The 20,612-nt window shown below is 47.6% G+C and overlaps 1 protein-coding gene across 1 annotated transcript in view; it reads right to left on the bottom strand.

The window, feature by feature from the left end:
* The window catches only part of TNFRSF21 (TNF receptor superfamily member 21), a 94,729-nt gene extending 78,578 nt beyond the window's left edge, over window positions 1-16,151 (bottom strand). Inside the window, exon 1 of the mRNA XM_088467273.1 lies at window positions 15,835-16,151. Coding sequence (XP_088323399.1) covers window positions 15,835-15,891 — 57 coding nt within the window. The 5' untranslated portion in view covers window positions 15,892-16,151. The remainder of the gene's footprint in view (window positions 1-15,834) is intronic.
* Between the last annotated feature and the right edge of the window lie 4,461 nt (window positions 16,152-20,612).

Below are 20,612 nucleotides of genomic sequence, written 5' to 3' on the forward strand. Positions count from 1 at the left end.
ACAAATATAGGGTCTCATTCAGCCCCGGTCGCAAGCACCGATGTGCTCGCAACTGGGTCGATAGTTGCCCTGCGCATGCGCAGCGGCCGCACTGTGCGTGCGCAAGCCCCGGAGCGAGAGAGAAACTCTCTCGCTCCGGAGCTCTCTACAAAAGGGGCGGCTGTCGAAGTTGAGCGACAGCTCGCCCCGTTTTGTAGGCAGGCCAGGGGGGTGGTTTCCAAAAAGGAACGCCTACCGTTTTGTGGGCGGCCGCACTGACATCATCAGGAAGCTCCCTGGGGCTTGCGGCTGCCGAGACCCAACCTTAGGGTCTCATCGCAAGCCCCGATGGTTGCGATGGTGTTCACCATCGCGACCACTAACCTGGTCGGTCGTTAAGCTGTGGGTGGTAACCCACTGCTTAACTAACGACCAAGAGGCCGCACTTCAAAAATGAAGCGGCCGCCTCTGAATGAGGGCCATAGTCTCTAATTTCTGTAATTTTTGGAAGCCATCTACTATGTTTTATTTACTGCATACATGAAAATATTTTCCTTAAATAAACGGATTTTGAAAAAAAAAAAAAAGAAGCCTATGGGCTTCTTATCGGGACGCCCCAGGATGGGAGGGATGTATACTTGTATACAGTATAAAATTAAGCTGGCTGGTGAAATGGGGCTTTTACATTTAACTATTAAAAGAAAAATGTCCGCAATCGGTGGATAGTGTATATTATGTAATGAATGTGCTACTAGCGAAGTAAAATTATCTTCATAATTAGAAACAGGTTTTCATCACTTGGAAGTATATTTCCTTACACACGCCAGGCTTCCTGGCAGCTTATCTAACAAGGTTACATACAATGTTATACACATTAACTCCTGACATCATACGACACGTGTGCCAGATATCAATGATTCCCTGACTCAGATCTTTTGTTATTGTCTTTGACATTAATCTGGGGACTAAATCTAAAGCTGGGCCATACACTATACAATTATCTGTCAGTTATCTGTCCAATCTGGCTGGTTGGAATGAAAAGCTGGTAATGTATGGGAGCAAATGACAGTCGATTATATGGTTTTAAACACTGAAAAAAGGACAAAAAAAATTGTTCAAAGTGGTTACATTTGTGTGTTTTAACTAGAGATGAGCGGTTCGGATTCTGTGGAATCCGAACCGCTCCGAACATTGGGGATCCGAGTCCACCCGAACCCTGTTCGGGTGTTCACCGCCTGACTCGGATCCCCGTTCGGGGCCGAACGGCGGCCGCCTGATGTCGGATTCTCACTAGAGAATCCGACATCAGGTCTCCTCGCGTGTAGGGCAGAGCGCAGTGATAGCGCTCTGCCCTACACAGACACAGACACACAGCCGCCAGCGGCAGCTGTGTGTTTGTTACAGCAGCCAATGAGAGTCACACAGACTCTCATTGGCTGCTGCACGGAGGGAGCCGGCTGGAGCTCACACATGAGCTCCGTCTTCCGGCTCCCTCCTCAGCGTGTGACAGAGCGGACGGCGCGGGAGCGGGGATACAGGTAAGTTTTATTTTTTTTATTTTTTTACTTGTCAAAGGTCCGGGGGCGCTACTGGGGGGGGGGTCTGCACTACTGGGGGGGGGCTATACTACTGGGGGGGCCATACTACAGAGGGGCCTGCTACTGGGGGGGCTATACTACTGGGGGGGGGTCTGCACTACTGGGGGGGGGTCTGCTACTGGGGGAGGCAATACTACTGGGGGGGCCATACTACAGAGGGGCCTGCTACTGGGGGGGCTATACTACTGGGGGGGGTCTGCTACTGGGGGGGCCATACTACTGGGGGGGATCTGCACTATTGGGGGGCCATACTACAGAGGGGCCTGCTACTGGGGGGGGGGCTATACTACTGGGGGGGTCTGCTACTGGGCAGGGCTATACTACTGGGGGGGCCATACTACAGAGGGGCCTGCTACTGGGGGGGGCTATACTACTGGGGGGGGTCTGCTACTGGGGGGGCCATACTACTGAGGGGCCTGCTACTGGGGGGGGCCATACTACTGGGGGGGCCTACTACAGGGGGGGCCATACTACAGGGGGGGCCCATACTACAGGGGGGGCTACTACTGGAGCAGCCTACTACTGGGGGGGCCTGCTACTGGGGCAGCCTACTACTGGGGGAGCCATACTACTGGGGGGGCATACTACTGGGTGGCATGCTAATGGGGGGCATACTACTGGGGGGGCCTGCTAATGGGGGACATACTACTGGGGGGGCCTGCTAATGGGGGGCATACTACTGGGGAGCATTCAACTGGGGGCACTGCATAGTGGACCGTACTACTAAGGGGACTGCATAGGGGGCACCACTGCTGGGGGACATTGTGTAAGGGACACCGCTACTGTGGGCATTGTGTAAAAGGGTCACTACTGTGGGCACTGTGTAAAAGGGGCACTACTGTGTGTCGTAACATAAATAAGAGACACTACTTTATGGTGTAATGTGAATCAGGCCCTATGTGCGGTGTAATGCTAATAAGATTGTGCACTGTGACTCCTAGGGCCGTAGCCCACTTTGTAAACAAGTACTGTGACTCTGCTGGCCGTACCCCACTGGGTGGGTGCACTACTTTTCATTTCTGCCACTGCTGTGTGGCAATGTGTCATAGATGTGCTTTATACTGTGGTGTCTGTGTCGTTGTGCCGCTGCTTTGTCGCTTAGTAACCAGTCAGCTCACTGCAACCTTTGGCCAATAATGTTGAAAACAATATTATAAGCTGTGATATGGTCTAAATTGACTGGAAATTAATGTTATTGAGGTTAATAATACTCTAGGAAGAAAAAAAAGACCAATTTATGTGATTTTAGCTTTTTTTGTCAATTTTTGTAAAAAAATCCAAATCCAAATCCAAATCCAAATCCAAAGCCAGTCACCGCAGTTTGGCAAATCCAAATCCAAATCCAAAGCCGGACGACGAATTAGAACCAAATCCAAATCCGGCAAAAATGGTCCGGCGCACATCCCTAGTTTTAACCACTCTGTCTGAACGACCATTTTTGGCTATTTTCCAGTGTTTGTGAGCAAATGGATGATTGTCATTTGCTCCCATACATTACCAGGTTTTCATTCCAACCAGCCAGATTGGACAGATATCCGACAGAAAATTATATAGTGAATGCTCAGCATTAGATTTAAGCTGGCCATCCACTATACAATTTCTGTCAGATATCTGTCCAATCTGGCTGGTTGGAATGAAAACCTGGTAATGTATGGGAGCAAATGACAATCGATTATTATTATTATCGTTTATTTATATGGCGCCACAAGTGTTCCGCAGCTCCTTACAAAGTACATAAACAAAAAATTTGACAACGGATTTACAGTAAAAAATAGGACAAGGACATGGATAATATACATTGATATATAAGTGACCATAACACCTAGATATGCAACAGAGCGTAAGCAACCAAGTGTTAGGTGCCCTGGTGGGGGGTAAGAAGTAGGTGAAAGTAAAGTAAAGAGAAGCACAAGAGGGTAGAGGCCCTGCTCGTAAGAGCTTACATTCTAAAGGGGAGGGGCAGACAAACAGGTGTGACACAGATGGGGTAAAAGGAGGAAGGAGCATGTTGCAGCAAGTTAGGATGGGAGCTGGAAGGCTTTGATGAAGTAGTGGGTCTTGAGAGGCCGTTTGAAGGATTGTAAAGAGGAGGAGAGTCTGATAGGGAGAGGGAGAGAGTTCCAAAGGTCGGGAGCAGCACGGGCAAAATCTTGGAGGCGGGAGTGGGAGGAAGTAATCAGTTGGCATGAGAGGCGGCGTGCGTTGGTTGAGCGAAGGGGGCGGCCAGGAGAGTGGAGGGAGATGAGGTCAGAGATGTAAATGGGAGAGGAATGGGTGAGGGCTTTGTAAGCAAGTATGAGGACCTTGAATTGGGTTCTAAAAGGGAAGGGGAGCCAGTGGAGGGCTTGTAGGAGAGGGGAGGCAGATGTAGAGCGTTTGGAGAGGAAGATGAGTCGAGCAGCAGCATTGAGGACAGACTGGAGAGGAGAGAGATGGGAGATGGGGAGGCCAGATAGGAGAAGGTTACAGTAGTCCAATGTGGATATGACCATTGAGTGTATAAGGGTTTTGGTGGCATCCTGGGTGAGAAAGGGTCTAATCTTGGAAACATTTTTGAGATGGAAGCGACAGGACTGGGAGAGGCTCTGGATATGTGGTTTGTAGGAGAGGGAGGAGTCCAGGATAACTCCAAGACAGCGCACCTTGGGGCTAGAAGAGATAGTTGTGCCATCAATTGTTAAAGAAATAGTGGGAAGTGAGGTTATGTTGGAGGGTGGAAAAATGATCAGCTCAGTCTTAGACATATTAAGTTTGAGAAATCGCTGGGACATCCAGGAAGAAATAGCAGAGAGACAGTTGGAGAGGTCAGGGGAGGAACGGTAGATCTGAGTATCATCAGCATAGATTATATGGTTTAAACACTGGAAAATAGCCAAAAACGATTGTTCAAATTGGTTACATTTGTTTTATTTAACCAATTTGGCTGAACGTCCATTTTTGTCTGTTTTCCAGTGTTCAATTGTCATTTGCCCCCATACATTACCAGGTTTTCATTCCAACCAGCCAGATTGGACAGATATCTGACAGATAATTGTATAGTGTATGCCCAGCATTACACTGCAGGGTAAATTTGCTGAAGTGAGAGTTTTTAGAAGTGGAGATGTTGCCCATAGCATCCAATCAGATCCTAGCTATTATCTTCTAGAAGGTGCTAGTTAAATGTTACGTAGAATCTGTTTGGTTGATATGGGCAACATCTCCACTTCTAAAAACTCTCACTTTAGTAAATATATCCCTAAGTTTCAGCCTCTTTCCTCAATGATGGCTGTACCAAGAGGCAGGGCAATCTGCCCACAAACCACCCCTGCTCATATAATACCCCTGATACACCCCACTAACCCAAAGATCATTATTTGTAGCACCCAGAGATTCTGGGGACAATTGACACTTTGGCCCGAATTCAGATAGCCGCAGGTTACGTTAGCGCTGGTCGAATACCCACGGCTGCGACTTTTTCTTACTCCGTTAGAAATCTTCGTTAACGCGGCTCTCCATGGGAGTTAATGCAGATATCAGTTTGCAGCCCATCAGTAGCTGAAAAATCTTTATTTTAAAAGGTAAAAATGTTGGCACTACGTGAACAATGAAGCACTTGGAGGCATTTAAATTGCATAATTTGGCCAATATTGACGTCATTTTTCAGATGATTTCCTGTAAAAATTTTAAAAAAAAGGGATGAATTATGCGGAACTTGTACAAGGGCTGATTGAAAAGTAATGAGACTAGCTCTGTTTTTCTGTCCCATAGGGAGACATGACAATGCTATACTGGGTATTGTGAAGCTCATACATCGATGTGTCTGAACCTGCGGTTGCACTGCCATAGTCGTCTTTGTTTGGTCACAGCGAGTGGAAGATCTTCGTACGTTTCATCGTGGCGGATGAGGAAGACGTGTCTGAGATTTGTCAGAGACGTGTGATTGAATTTTGTGTTAAACTTTGCAAAAGCGGAAATGAAACTCATGAAATGTTACGGCGAGCATACGGTGGAGAAACAATTAGCCGTGCTGTGGTATTTTGGTGGTGGAAACACTTCAGAGAGGCTAATACATGAGTGACTGCCGAAGCACGTTCTGGGAAACCATCCACCGCGGTTACCGATGTCAACATTGCCAAAGCTGCAGAGATGTTGTAAAATGACAGAAGGTTACGTTTACGCAAACTTTCGGCTTCACCTGGCGTCTCATTCGAAAAGGTTCAGCATATTGTGACAAAGGAACTGAAAATGCATCTCATGTGTGCTAGGTGGGTACCCAGAAACCTCACAGAAGAGCAGATGCAACAACAAGTTGAATTATGCAAGAACACTATTTGAATGTCAGAGAGGATACCCGATTTCCTGACATCGATTGTGACGTGTGACGAATCGTGGAATCTACATTATGATCTGGAATCCAAACAACAGCTCAGTGTATGGAAACAAGCAAATTCGCCCCGCCCATAAAATTCTGTGTGATTGCTTTGGCGTGTAAAGTCATGCTTCTGCTGTTCTTTGATGGGCACGGTATAATCCTACATCGCTGAGTTCCCTGTGGACAGACAATTAATGGTGACTACTATGCAAACGTCTGAAAACCCCATTTGCGTGGTGCCATGAGGAAGAACAAAAACACATTTGCTGAAGAAACAGTGGTTATTGCTCCAAGACAATGCCCGACCACATGTTACTGCTGTTTCATTGCCAGCACTGACTGAAATTAATGGGACAGCACTGGCACACCCTCCATATAGCTCGGACTTAGCGCCCTGTGATTTCTGGCAATTCCCGACCCTGAAAAAACAACTGCGCGGGAAGAAGTTCTCAACAGATGATGAAGTGAAAAATGCCACAGGCGCAACACTACAAGTGATATCACAGAACCGTCTACTGCACGTCTCTGAGTTGCTGTTGATACGCTGCATAAAATGTATTGAATGTGAGGGACGCTTTAAAAAAGAAAAAATGTTCAGATCCTGTGGAGTCATCTGATTCTGACTAAAAGAAATCTGGTGCTGTATAGATGGGGAAAAGGGGTTTTGAACTTGTAGATGGGAGTTTCATGTGTTTTTTTCCCCAATATTACATAACAGACATTTTCTCTACCCTGGTGGGCACTTCTGCACGCCCTTGCAAATAAATTAGAACATTTTGTACAAACCAGGAATGAACTTGGTGGACCATGTTTAGTAAATTCATGTATAGTAACGGGTTGGGTATGAAATGCCGGCTGACGGGAGGCTGCTGGTCAGAATACCGACAGCGGCATTCCAACAGCCAGAATCCCGACACCCATAAAGAACAACGGTGTGTTTTCCTAACCCTCACCCTCCCTGATGCCTAACCCTAACCTCCCCCCTAGTGCCTAAACCTAACCTCCTCGTCCCCGCATCCTAATCCTAACCCTCACCCTCCCTGGTGCCTAACCCTAACCTCCCCCCCTAGTGCCTAAACCTAACCTCCTCGTCCCCACACCCTAATCCTAACCCTTCCTCCCCGGTGCCTAACCCTAACACCTTGATACTTACCTTCGGGATGCCGGCGGTCGGCATACTGGTCCCGGTACTTAGCCCGTCAACAACTGCTGACTACATCCCATAGTAAAACATAGGGGAAAATTAAATGATTGTGGCCGCAGCTCCCTTCTAAAGTGACAGAAGCTATTCAATTGCTTTGGACGCCCATCACTTATCGCAGATGTCGCACCCAAAATGCAGGAGATTAGCGGCTTCTTTCTTCTAAAGTGATAGTTATGCAACCAAAATCCCTACTTATCACGGTTTTCTGCTCACAACTCAAGAGAAAATTGAATATCTCCCGGTCACTGTTAGTAGGGAGCTCTGGGTGTTGCAAACAATTGAATTCCCCCCATCCTTATATTTGTAGGTTCATGTCAAATATTTTTATTATTGATTTGTGAGGTACCGCAGTGCCCCATATTCAGAAAAACTTAGTAAACATAAAAACAGGGACATGAAAGTTAGACAAAATAAATGCAGATATGAAAACACTGCGTATGTGAGGCTATAAACTAGTGGGGTTTACAAATAGTAGACGTGCCTGCTTTTACAGTGTCTCGCTTTGGCATTTGTAAAGACTGAGCGAAGCATTATAATATATTGAATTATTTGATGTTTTTGTGCCTGAAAGGGATAAGAATAACTCTCTCCACAAACAGATTCAGTTGTCACTAAACAAGAACACATGCCGCGGATCAGTGCATGGGAAGCAGGATATAATTCAGAAGAAAACGAGTACAAACCCTGGCTAGGATTAATGTGTTCCTTCCATCACAGGAGGCAAAGATCACAACTGCTGCCAGAGGGAAAATATAAATGGCAGGAACGGCATCTGGATCCTACAGGCACGGAGAGACAGGGCCAAGCCGTACCCAGACTCGTCCTGACAGGAAAATCCACCCACTTATCCAACTGCTTAAATTGCCGCACACAGCACAGAGGTTAAAGGCTCCTTTTCCTAGAGATGAAGCTCCATAATACATCTCTGCAGAGAAATGTACAGAGCACGCGGTAATGATGTGACGTAATGCACAAAACAGAGGCGATTATTTTTCTTTCTTACTCATTTCTACACTGAACAGGCCTCATGTCTGACAGTAATTCAATAGTTGCTCCGATCAGGCGCGATTGCCGCAAGTCAGTGTTTTTGGGCGTCCTAACCAGGACTGCGGGTCTAATTCAGACCCGCTCGCGAGCGCCGAGCGCTCGCAAGCGGGTCGATGGTGCCCAAGTGCGCATGTGCACGACGGAGGCGGCTCAGTCGTGCGCATGCGCGAGACCCAAATAACGACGGCCAAACTGTCGTTATGGGTCTCGCGCCAAAGGGGGCGTGCTGTCGATGGTGATTGACAGCACGCCCCCTTTGGTGGGCGTGGCTGCCCAGACGGAGGCGCTCCCATGGGTCTCGTCGCAAGGCCGCTCGCTATTGCTGTGGGTGGTAACCCACAGCTATGCGAGCAACCAGGAGGCCGCTCCAAAAAGTAGGAAGGACGGCCCTGATTCAGAGCGAGCGCTCTGTCGGAGCATCCGGCTCTGAATCAGGGCCTGTATACATAGCGTGTAAAGTAATTAAACCCGATGCTTCTGGGCGCGACAAGCGCAATAATAGGCGCCAAAAAACAATTTTATTGCTCCGTCAAGTGCCCATTAATTATCGGCGCCCAAAAAACTTTTTTTTTTTCAATGAAAACCTTCAATGCATGGTCTGTAGGTTCCACCTCCCAAACACAACGTGTTACAGTCCTCCCACCAAGCAGCCAAGTTTTAGTTCTTACATATGTATCCAAACATTTACTGTCTGTTATTAGAGCGGACTCACCCAGCAGCGAGAATGTTTGTATTTGTATACAACCATAGCACAAAAGGATACAAAATACATAATTATTAGTCTATAACCATAATGACAGTCCTGAATTGCTGAGAGAGCGCTGTATTGTCATCATCCCCGGGAACCATTAAATACATTGTTAGCATTTTAATATTTACCTGGAGAGACTGCTGTGACCGGCACTGTAAAAAAAGATTGTTTTGTGCAATATTGGGAAGGCTTACGTAACATGTGGCTTGTAAACATCCACCCGCTGGAACTACAGAACAATTTATGCTGGAAATTGTTGTCAAATAAGTCACCAACATAAGTTGTCGTATACACGCATATGGGATGCGGTCATAATCCCGACCGCAGGGACTGCTGCGCTCAGAATGCCGGCGACGGAATCCCGAAACAGGACAGAGTCCCGGCAGCTTCATCCCGACTGCCGGAATCACGAAGGTAAGTATTGGGGTTAGGGGTAGGGTTAGCGTTTAGGCACTAAGGGAGAGGGGGGTTAGGTTTAGGGTGCGGGGAGGGGGAACTTAGGTTCAGGCACCAGGGTGGGAGGGTTAGGGAGAGGGAAAGGGAGAGGGGGGAGTTAGGATACTGACCGACAGGTGTCGGTATCCAAACCCTATCGGTATGCCGGTGTCCGGATTCTGACCACCGGGACCCGGGCGCTGGCATCCCGTACCCTACCCGCGCATGCATAAATACATACATACATACATACATACATAATGTGCTGATGTAAAGTTGGAAGGAAGAAGAATGTAAATCATTCATAAGAAAAGTGCACGGAAAAGTAGTGTCTGTCCGCACACAGGTGGAGCTGTAGACGGCTCATTCACATCCGTGTCAGCAATATATCCGCCTAGTTTGCGACAAGTTATTAGGAGTGCATTCTAGTGCAGCTCTATGGTAGTTTCAAAATATGCGCTTGCTGACAGGCGTATACACTCCTACATGGTCTGTGACTGCATGAACGCCCTCCCTTAAATTTGCAACCCCTGTTCCGCCTCTCTGGCTGTAAAGTGCCAAATTCGTGCATGTCTGCATAGGAGCATTTACATGCATTAACTCGCTGAGCAGGGAGCAGTCATTGGGTCGACAGTTATGATGTCACCATATGAAATGTTGATATTCTGCACGGAAAGGTGGGTGACGGGCAGGCTGCGGCAGCCGAGGGCCAGGGCCAATCACAGCCCATAGTAGCAGTGTCTGCACTTCCCGGACGGAGACGGACTAAACCATGACCAATGGGGATTAGAGACACTGACAGACTATAAGGATTATATACTGTATGTCTGTTATAGGATTATAATAAGCCACTAAATATATACACTTTCAAGTTCTCAAGTGAGAATCAAGGCACTATTATGGAGATGGGACAAATTTATCATGTATAAACAATACTGTACCTATATTCAAAACAATTACAACTCAGAACAATACATTCCTATCCAGTCACCAAGATTTATATAAACATGAAACAACTTTCTACATCATTTGCAGTTTTTATGAGTGAAAGTAGTGAAAAGTTTGCAAAACATTTTGTGAGCTGAACCAATATTTACACTAGGAACAAGTGACTTCATCCAGACGGAATCCATATGATTTACTGGTAGAAGACAGACAGTGGCATCCCGATGTGAAAGATCCCAACAGGGGCAGGTAAGGAGCCTAACCCTCCCCCGGTGGTGTCTCACCCTAACCTCCCCCCCGGTGGTGCCTAAACCCAACCCTCCCTTCCCGCACCCAAAACCTAACCCTAACCTCCCCGCTGCCTAACCCTCCTTGGTAGCTGCCTAACTATAACCCACCCTGGCAAGTCCCTGAACCTTCCCTTCAAGATGGCGGCGTCGGCATTCTGACCGTGACGGGCGTCGGGATTCCAGCGTCGGTATACTGACGTCCAGCATCCCGTCCGCCAGCATCCTGATTGGATCCCATCCAGACATGAGGCATTTTGTTTCATGCACAATTAACCAAGTAAAATGCATTGTCGCAAATACTGGTACAGCCCACAAAACGGTGACTGGAAAAATATAAAATGTGAGTAGAGCCGATGTGTATGCCAATAATGAATACTTGCCTACATTTTGGACTTTTACCAAGGGACAAGAAGGGGGTGGGTCAGGGAGCGTAGTGATACTGAATCAAGACCTTGCAGAGCCTGGGGTGGGGCCTCATGGTGTAAATCGCATCAATGCGGCCTGCCATACCCACTTCACAAGATAAAAGCGGGAACAGGAAGGTCAGCCGTACAAGATTTAACTGGATATCATGGAGAAGATGTATTCATATATTTATCTAGTAGCACTGCCCATAGTAACCAATCGGCTTGTAGCAATCATTCTTCTAGTACTATAAAGAAAATAAATGTAAACGTCTGATTGGTCACTAATGGCAGCACTAACATTTCCATGGCAACCATATTTTCTTCTCAGTTACCTGTCAAACATAAATGTCCCCCTGTGGGAAAGCTATACTACGTCATCTACAAGAAAGGGGGGGATGATAGAAATATGGTAACATTTATATGGGATAAAGTAGATAAAAGATTAATAAAAGCAGAAATGACAGCCTGATAATAAACTGATCTTTCCTACAGCAGCTTCCAGAATTTATAGAATAACAGTGTTGTTTAGATTCTCTCTGGCCATGTTGAAATGTGACAGGAATTATATATGATGAGACACTTATAGTATATTATATGGATAGTAGAGGTCACCTTGGACTTCCCTGCCATATAAAACTACAAGAAATACATTATAACTCACTTTTTATACAACTGTTATTAACAGTTTACAGAATTTAAACATATAGGGGGTGATTCAATTGTTGCGCCGTTCAGGCACGATAGTCGCCGGTATTTCTGCTCGCAGCCTCCTGAGGTGGCGATCTGAAATGTGCGATAAGTCTGTGGTTTGGGCGCCCTAACCAGGACTCTACACGGGTTTAGCCGTTTTACGCGGCTAAACCAGGTCCAACTGGGCACGACAGGTGTGATAATTAATGGACGTCCAAAACAATTGAATTGCTACATTGGGCACCAATTAATCAGCACAGCTAAAAAAAAAAAGCGATTGAATTGCCCCTACAAATTCCATGCGTGAATTATAAACAGATTTTGGCAGGTCTACTTAGGGCCGGAATCAGAGCTGGGCGCAATGGCGATTACAGACACAGATCGAGCGATTGTTTGCCATCACACATGCGTATAAGCCACACTGTGCGTACGCAGCGATCGCATTGCTTCTACGGACGCACAGAGGAATCTATCGCACAGTGAGTGACAGACTGTCAGCGTTTAGGGGTGGTGATGGGAAGTGGTCTGAAAAACGCAGGCGCGTCTGACTGTTTGAACGCCGTTTCATGGGCGTGCATAAATTAGTCCATGCAATCTTCTATACAGCTCTGCGTGGCAGGAGAGCTCCCAAGGCTGCGGCTGGTCAGACTTAGCACAAGGGCAAGATGGCTGCTCGATGTGCATCAATGTTACTGATATTTACGCACTTAAGCAAAGTCGTACGCATATGACAAGGCAGCAGTGGGCGTCCTTATGCGCGGATAAGCTATGCAACCATTAGCATATTTTTGCAGCTGCAATGCGTACAAAATCGCAGCTGCAATCGCATTAGTGTCCATTTCTGAATCAGGCCCTCAATTGCTTCTAAACCGGCTGATAGTGATACCTGGCTGCAGGTAAAAGAGGGAGCTCCCAGAGCTATCAATTCACAGCGATGTTTACTCCACCGGAAAGCAGTTAAGTTGGATAATGGCAGATCTCACAACTTAACCTGGGTATTTCCAACTAAAAGTGCCGGCCGTGAGTCTGTTAGCGCCGCGCTAAGCCGGAAAACAACCTCGCGGCTGGCACTTTAGTCGGATTTCTCCTTGCACCCTCAGTCAGTCAATCATCATTAGTAGTGTTCGTTCTAGCACCCTGCACGTAATCAGTGAGAAAGGCATATTTTAATTTTGACGGGCAAAATTTTATATGCGATGTATCGTTACAGTAACTATAGTGATACATTACGTTTAAAATGTTGCCCTTCAAAATTAAAATATGCCCTCCTTACTGATTGCGTGCAGGGTGATCAAATCCAACTAATTATGTTCATTCTAACTAAACAGCGCGCTGAACTGAATAGCTCCGGGAGCTCCCAGCCAGCGCTATTCAATTTCCGCTGAATTTAATCGATTGAATGTCAGAAGCAGATTTTAAATGCAAGAGCAAAAGTGTGAAAACCCATGTAAAAATAAAAAACTCCTATTCCGCCAAACCCAATCGCCTTCATTCTGGCACCTGCATTTTTCTTTAATGCTGCCTGCTCAATTTCAGTGCAATCAAAACATATCACTTCCGCTAACTACTATGATACTGCCTTGTGTTCATACCGACTAGAGGGGTGAATGCCAGCAGGGCCGTAGCTAGGGTAGTGCGGCCGGTGCCATCGCACAGGGCACCACAGGTCAGGGGGCGCTGTTTGGTACTGTCAAATTTCTGTCTATTATCATTCTCACTTGTAGCTTCCTCTTATTTCATCCCCAGCATCTCCTGGCCTCTCCTATCTCTTCCCTGGCCCTTCCCCATGAAGCCATGGCCCTTTTTGGGTGCATTATGTCCCTTTGAAAAATGAGGGGGGCGCCAATGCTCTTTCTGGCACAGGGCACCAAAAAGTCTAGTTACGGCTCTGAATGCCAGTATTGTGCTGTATTTTTCCCATTCATGTCCGATGGAGTTGGTTCTACCTGTAGATAAGGTACCCCACTGAAATGAATAGCCCATATCTTCTCAATAATACATATCTATTCCATTAGGAGCATTAATAAGGGTGCAGCTCTGTAATGGTACCTCTACTTGGATATTTTTGTGTTCATATAGTCAGGATTTTGGTGGGGTAAGTCCTTCGCAGACGAAGAAAAGGGTGGAATGTCATCCAAAAGTGGGTGTTTCTGGGCAGCTATCCTCTATTGTGCCTTTATAACAGGAACTCTCTTCCCTTGCCTTTATTAATCACGGAGCTTAAACTCTGACACCCCCCCCCCTGTAGGATCAAAACTGGGCCTCAAAGTCCAGATGTGTCACAACAGTGTGTCATTGTCAGGTTGCATCTTGTGCATTTATCCCTCTTTCTTTATGCATCCCAGGAGATTATGCACCTGTGCATACACTATCTTACCCAGTGTAAAGTATCACCCAAAGCTGGTGCCTCCACCCTCATTCACGTGATAAATATAGCTGGTTTCAGTGAAGTCAGCAAAGGTACACACCCATTGTTACACCTTCTCCCTGCATACCCTCTTATCAATGTATGTTTTACCACATGAGACTCCAGCACACGGTGTATAGTCTGTTTCTGCTTTTCCAATTTATTGTCGATTCACACTAACCTGGGTAGAACTAGTTAAATATCAACAGACGGTATGGATAAGCTTCCCTAAATTATTTTAACCCATGTGATCACAGTTATATTAGAAGGATAGATGTGGGAAAAAGAAGAAGCATAAAGAAGACACCCATTCGTCTTTGTCCAAATAATCTAATTAGAATCCATTTAATTTAAAGCCAACGTCAATGTATTTAAAACACAGAGAGGTCACCTAAGCCAAGTATCAGTTACCCCCGTACTCCCTGCCGCAGTGTACTGCAATAGTAATGAAATATTTATTTGTGAGGATTTATGTGACGTACAAATACTTCTACGGTATTTCTCAAATAAAGAATAAATTAATTTTCAACTGTAGGAAGACAAACGCCACTTCCCTTTATACCATGTCCCTTCAAAACTCATACACATTGCATGTACACAACTGAGGCATGAAGTGCCTCATACCTCGGGTTAGCCACTAGTTCCTAATTGGCTCAAGGCCTCACTTCTCAGGAATCTAACCAGCACCCTGTAAATGGATTGGCGGCATTCTCCTAGTTGCCAGATGAATAATGATTCCATATTATAAAAATATATAAAACAATGAGAAAAGCAAAATTATAGATTTCACTTTCTGACAAAGACACGTATTGTCCATGCACCGTGGATGTATGAATAATATCAGTAGAAATACACTACATGCATGACCATCCTATGTAATCTGTTTTGTGAACACCTTGCACACAGTGCCAGCTAGACCAACCCCAAGTGCCAGACTAGCTGTAATTTATACAGTATGAATCAGGCAAACTATAAACCCCCTGGTAATGATCTCTTGGAGCAATGTATCTGGCCCCCAATAGTCGCATGCCCACCGTAAAAGGCGGCTGTGGCACAAGTACCAACAGCTGCAGAACATCAACATCTTGGCAGCATCTGTACCCAATGATATATTCATAAATGTCAGAATGTTCTCCCTATGTAAACATCACAGATAGGATTATACAACTGCAACTCCCACTCTGTCGTCTGCCTAGGATCCCAGACCTGGTGCCCACTCCCTGGGGAAAAGGTTAAGTGGTCCTTCAGCTTCCCAGCAGTCTCACACTACCATAATAATAAAGAAGCCATGAATTGGCCTGTGCTGGGACTAGGCAGAGTCATTGATGGATGCAAGCATACCCTGGGGGTGGACAATATCCAGTGCCAGCTGCAGGGAGAGGTACGCCATGCCCTGTGCCAGAAGAGGGGGTACACTATGCCCAGTGCCAGTAGCAGTGAGGGGTACACCATGCCCTGTGCCAGTAGCAGTGAGGGGTACACCATGCCCAGTGCCAGCAGCAGAGGGTGGTACACCATGCCCAGTGCCAGCAGCAGAGAGTGGTACATCATACCCAGTGCCAGCGACAGAGTGGTACATAATGTCCAGGGTAAGCGGCAGAGAGGACTGCACCATACCCGGTTGTGCCAGCAGCAGAGGAATGCACCATGCCCAGTGCCAGCAGCAGAGAGGAAAACACCATGCCCAGCGCCAACAGGGAGGGGGTAGACAGCGGATAAAGGGTACTTACGGCCAGGAGGTAGGCAGCAGGTGCCCGGGCGCCGCTCTTCTCCCGGGGAGCCCCCATGGCTGGCGGCTGACAGGCAGACCCCAGGGCTGGGTGCGCTAGCTCATACTCCACGGTCTCAGTAGCAGCGGCAGCCCGGCTGGGTGGGTGGATGCCGGGGCTCCGACGGTGTGAGGCAGGTGCAGCAGGGCGGTGTCAGGACGGCGCACAGACCGGAGGCCATCGCTGCTGAACCGGAGCTGACTCTGCTGCCGGCCGGGCGATCATCTGACAGTCTCAGCGGCAGCCGGGTGAGCGGGCGGCACCACCCGCCCATCCTGACGTCACACAGGAGGACAAAGGGACTCCCATTGTGACGTCACACAGACACTCACTGGCTGCTGAGCACACTCCGTTGTGTCATCCTCCTCCTCACTGGCCGCCTGTGTGTGTGCTTCTTCCCCTCGCCCGTCCCCTTCCATCATTATCCCCACTGATTGTTAGCTCTCAGGAGCGGGGCCCTTTTCCCTCATGTGTACCAGCACCAAGCCTTTGGGCTCAGCCGCCCTGTTGCTTATTTGGGTGCAATGACTGCTGTTGCAGCAATGTTACTAACACTGGCCATGGGCTCAATTCAATTCAACGTGAATCGAACAGCGCCAGGAAGGTCACCCAGAGCTATTCAATTCAGCGCGCTGTTAAGCCCGAATGAAGGATTTCTTCTTGCATTCCTCCTAGAGCAGAAAACCGATAAACCTGCTGACGCGATGCCGTTTTCTGCCCTTAGCGTGGCGGAAACAGCATCGCGCCAGGCACTAAAGTCGGAGAATGCGGGTTCTCGCAACTAAACACCATGTTTAAGGCTCAAAAAACAGACATTCTCAGACTTAACAGCGCACGGCATTGAATATCTCCGTGAGCTTCTTCCCAACACTATTCAATTGAGCCCCATGTCTCATGTTTCTGCACTTTGCACCATATAAGTGAAGGATAATAATAATATGCCGTCTATGGGGTAAATTTACAAAGATTCGAGTTTTGTCGAGATGACAATCTCGGGTGAGTTTAGGCAGGTTTTTCATCTCGCAAATTTACTAAAACAAACTCGGGTAAGTTGGGAGAGATTTCTCTCTTCTCACTTGTAAAATTCTGGTGAGATCATAAACTCGAAACAGCTCACCATCGGGCAAACTCGGAAGCACTTTTCATGAAAAAGATGCAACTCGGGAATTTACCAAGACTTGAGATTACAATCTCGGGTGAGATTGGAGCAAACTCGCAGAGAAATTGAAGGTTCAAACACTCTACCTCTCGAACTGAGATTTTTGCAGAAACATACACAGATTAGTGTGATTAATGTATGTTTCTGCATGTGTACCTAATTTAATTTTTTTCTATAAAAAAAAAAAATGACGTAAGGTTCCCCCTCCAAAAGCATAACCAGTTCAGGACTGCTCAGCCAGTGCTGGTTCCTAAAATTATGGAGAACAAAACGAGTAGGGTTCCCCCGTAATTTAGGAACCAGCACCTGGTTGCAGGGCCAGTGCTGGTTTTAAATATACGGGGGAAAAAATGCGTAGGGGTCCCCCTATAGTTAAGACCAGCACCGGTCCCACCTGGTTATGCTTTTGAGGATGAAACCCTATGTCATTTTTTTAAAGATTTAACCCTTGTTTAACAGGTAGATCATACAAGCAGCCTTCACATATCTCACTGACATGTGCAGGCTGCTTGCTCGGGAGAGTTTTGCAGAGAGAAGACACTACAATCCCGGGTGAGTAATCTCATCTAAACTTGCTACTCGGGAGAAATCTCGATCTGCTTCACCATCGGCCAACTCACTTTCAGCTAAACTCACTTTTTAGTAAATTTGCGAGTTTGAAAACGGGAAAATCACCCGACTTTCGACGATGCAAATCGAGTTTAAAAGAGAACAATCTCGATCATACTCGATTCTTAGTAAATTTACCCCTATGTATCTATCTAGGGTGGGATGTACTACGCAACGCATTATGGATATGATACATCCCGACAAACATAGTGTGCATAGCGGCATTGATGGCGGTGTGCACATAAAATTGTGATAAAAATTGCAATGGACACCTCTGAAATAGCTGTCCTTTGCGATGACAGGACTTCCGGGTTTTATGACCTAGGAGTCCTATCTGCGAATGTGTGGCCGCTGCGGGGGACACTGGGAAGGATCCGATTAGATCACTCCTACAGAAGATTGCGGAAAGAAGCCCATAGTCTATAGATGACATTGCCTACTGGGTCCAAGCCAGACTTGCCTACCCTCCCGATTTGGTCAGGAGCCTCCCGAAAATCGGGTGCCGCTCCCGACCTCCCGGGAAGGCAGGCAAGTCTCCCGGCAGCTGCCGACCCCTCCTGCCCTCCACCGCAATGACAGGAAAATCCTCGGCAGCGGGGGGCCTGTGACGCGATTCACGTCCAATCGCGTCATTTTGCCCCCGCCCCCTGCTTCACGCTGCCTGTAATATCGGCAGCGTGTAGCGGGGGCGGGGCCAAAATGACTCGATCGTGTGGCTCCGCCCCCGCTCCACCCACAAACTCTTCTAGTCTGGCCGGCCCCGCCCCGTTTGCTGGCCACGCCCCCCAGTCAAGCCGATCTGGCTGCTCCCTCCCGGAAGGGGCAGCCAGATAGTCGGCAAGCATGGTAGTATTGCATTCAGAGGCTTGGTACATATGGAAATGCGGCCAAAACTCAGAAAATGGCAGTGTTGGGAGTTTTGACCGCATGTTAGCCTTAGTACTGTACATCCCGCCCATAATACTAAAACCACTCACAGGTAAAGTGTATAACATTGATTATCTTGTTACAGTGAGAGTAACTAGGTATTTGAAGGACCCATAGCAAAAGTTTGTAAGGGCCTCTATGTACCACCCAATGGTGAAAAATATATATAATGCATGTAACTTTGCATTCTGTGTTTAGATTTGGGTCCCATTCCAAAGATATTTCATTATGGTATATAAATATTCCAAAATACGGAATATTCCGATATCCAAAATAACCCTGGTCCCAAGCATTTTGGAAATGGGAGACTAAACCTGTACTGTAACACCTACACTGCTGTATACCAGGGCCGTAACTAGGGTAGTGCGGCCGGTGCCATGGCACAGGGCACTGCAGGGAAGGGGGCGCTGTTCGGGCCTGTCAGTTTTCTGTTTATTATCATTCTTTCTTGTAGCTTCCTTTTATTTTATCCCCTAGCCTCCCCTGTATCATAGAAGTGGGATTTTGAAGCTGTGTTCCCGGGCTGGGCCTTGGACCTGTGTTATTCAACTTAGATGTTTTCTGGAGGAGACTTGGGGGGTCATTCCGACCCCTTCGCAAGCAAAGGACGCTCGCAAACGGGTCGATGTTGCCCCACTGCGCATGCGCACGACGGAGGGAGCTCCGTCGTGCGCCTGCGCGAGACCCGGACTGCGACAGCCAAGCTGTCGCTCCGTGTCTCGCACCAAAGGGGGCGTGCTGTCGATGTTGATTGACAGCATGCCCCCTTTGGTGGGCGTGCCGGGGGCATGCCTGCCAGACGGAGGCGTTCCCATGGGAACGCCTACCGTCTGAAGCCGGCCCCACTGACATCACTAGTGATGTCAGTGGGAGTGATTTTGGCTCTGATAGAGCCAAAATCACTCCAGGGCTTGCGGCAGCGAGACCCTACCGCAGGGTCTCCGTCGCAAGCGCGATGGTCTTGACCATCGCGACCATCATCATGGACGCTCGCTATAGCTGTGGGTGGTAACCCACAGCAATGCGAGCGTCCATGAGGACGCTCCAAAAAAAGGTAGGAGGGCCCTGATTCAGAGCGAGCGCTCTGGTCAGAGCGTTCAGCTCTGAATCAGGCCCTTGGTCTGATGAAGTTCCTACACATGGAAGAGTATTAGGAACTTATGAATGAGTGCAATTAGATGGTAGAAAGCTGATGGCAGCACGGGAGCGGCTAGGAAACCGTATGAAGAACGGTGGTAGTATGGGAGCTACTTGGTGCGGCTGGGTAGCCGTATGATGAATGGTGGTAGCACGGACGCTACTTGGAGCGGCTGGGTAGCCATATGATGAATGGTGGTAGCGCAGACGCTACTTGGAGCGGCTTAGGAAGCCGTAAGGAAAAAGTAATTACTTGAAGGTAGCAATTACTTTGGGAAGCACAGTGAGGAAGCTCACTTAGTTAACCTAAGGGACTTGTACTGGCAACCTGTGAGAGCTGCAGAGATCCCTTTATAGGAACTACAGGACGCTGATTGGCTGAGGAGAAGGAGAAGCATCCTCATTGGTGGTAGTGGAGTCACATGGGCAAATCCAAGATGGCCGAGCCCATGGACCGGAGGACAGTGTTTTCCGGCATGTAAGTATTGTAGCCGGGGTGGCCATCAGGTGTCCGCTTGGAAGAGAGAGAATAACGGGACCCATCAGAGAGGATGGAGCCGTGGGAGCCGGAAGGCGCAGCAGGACAGAACCTGCAAAGGTAAGTGCCGGGGTCTGTGTCTGAGGTCTCTGTTGCGGGTTGTGACACCCTGACTACTCCCTGGCCCTTCCCCATGAGGCCATGGCCCTTTTTCGGGTATTTTATTTCCCTATTTCGTAAATAGGGAGGTGCCAATGCTCGTTCTGGCACAGGGCACCAAAAAGTCTAGTTACGGCTCTGCTCTACTGTATACCTATATATTGTAATACCTACACTACTATATAGTATATACCTATACTGTTATACTCACACTGCTATATACTATAATACTCTCACTGCTGTATATAGCGTTCCCGCTAGGCTGTTTTA

This window comes from Taudactylus pleione, unplaced genomic scaffold (genome assembly GCF_031769625.1).
Source record: "Taudactylus pleione unplaced genomic scaffold, aTauple2 ptg000070l, whole genome shotgun sequence".
NCBI classification, from domain to species: domain Eukaryota; kingdom Metazoa; phylum Chordata; class Amphibia; order Anura; family Myobatrachidae; genus Taudactylus; species Taudactylus pleione.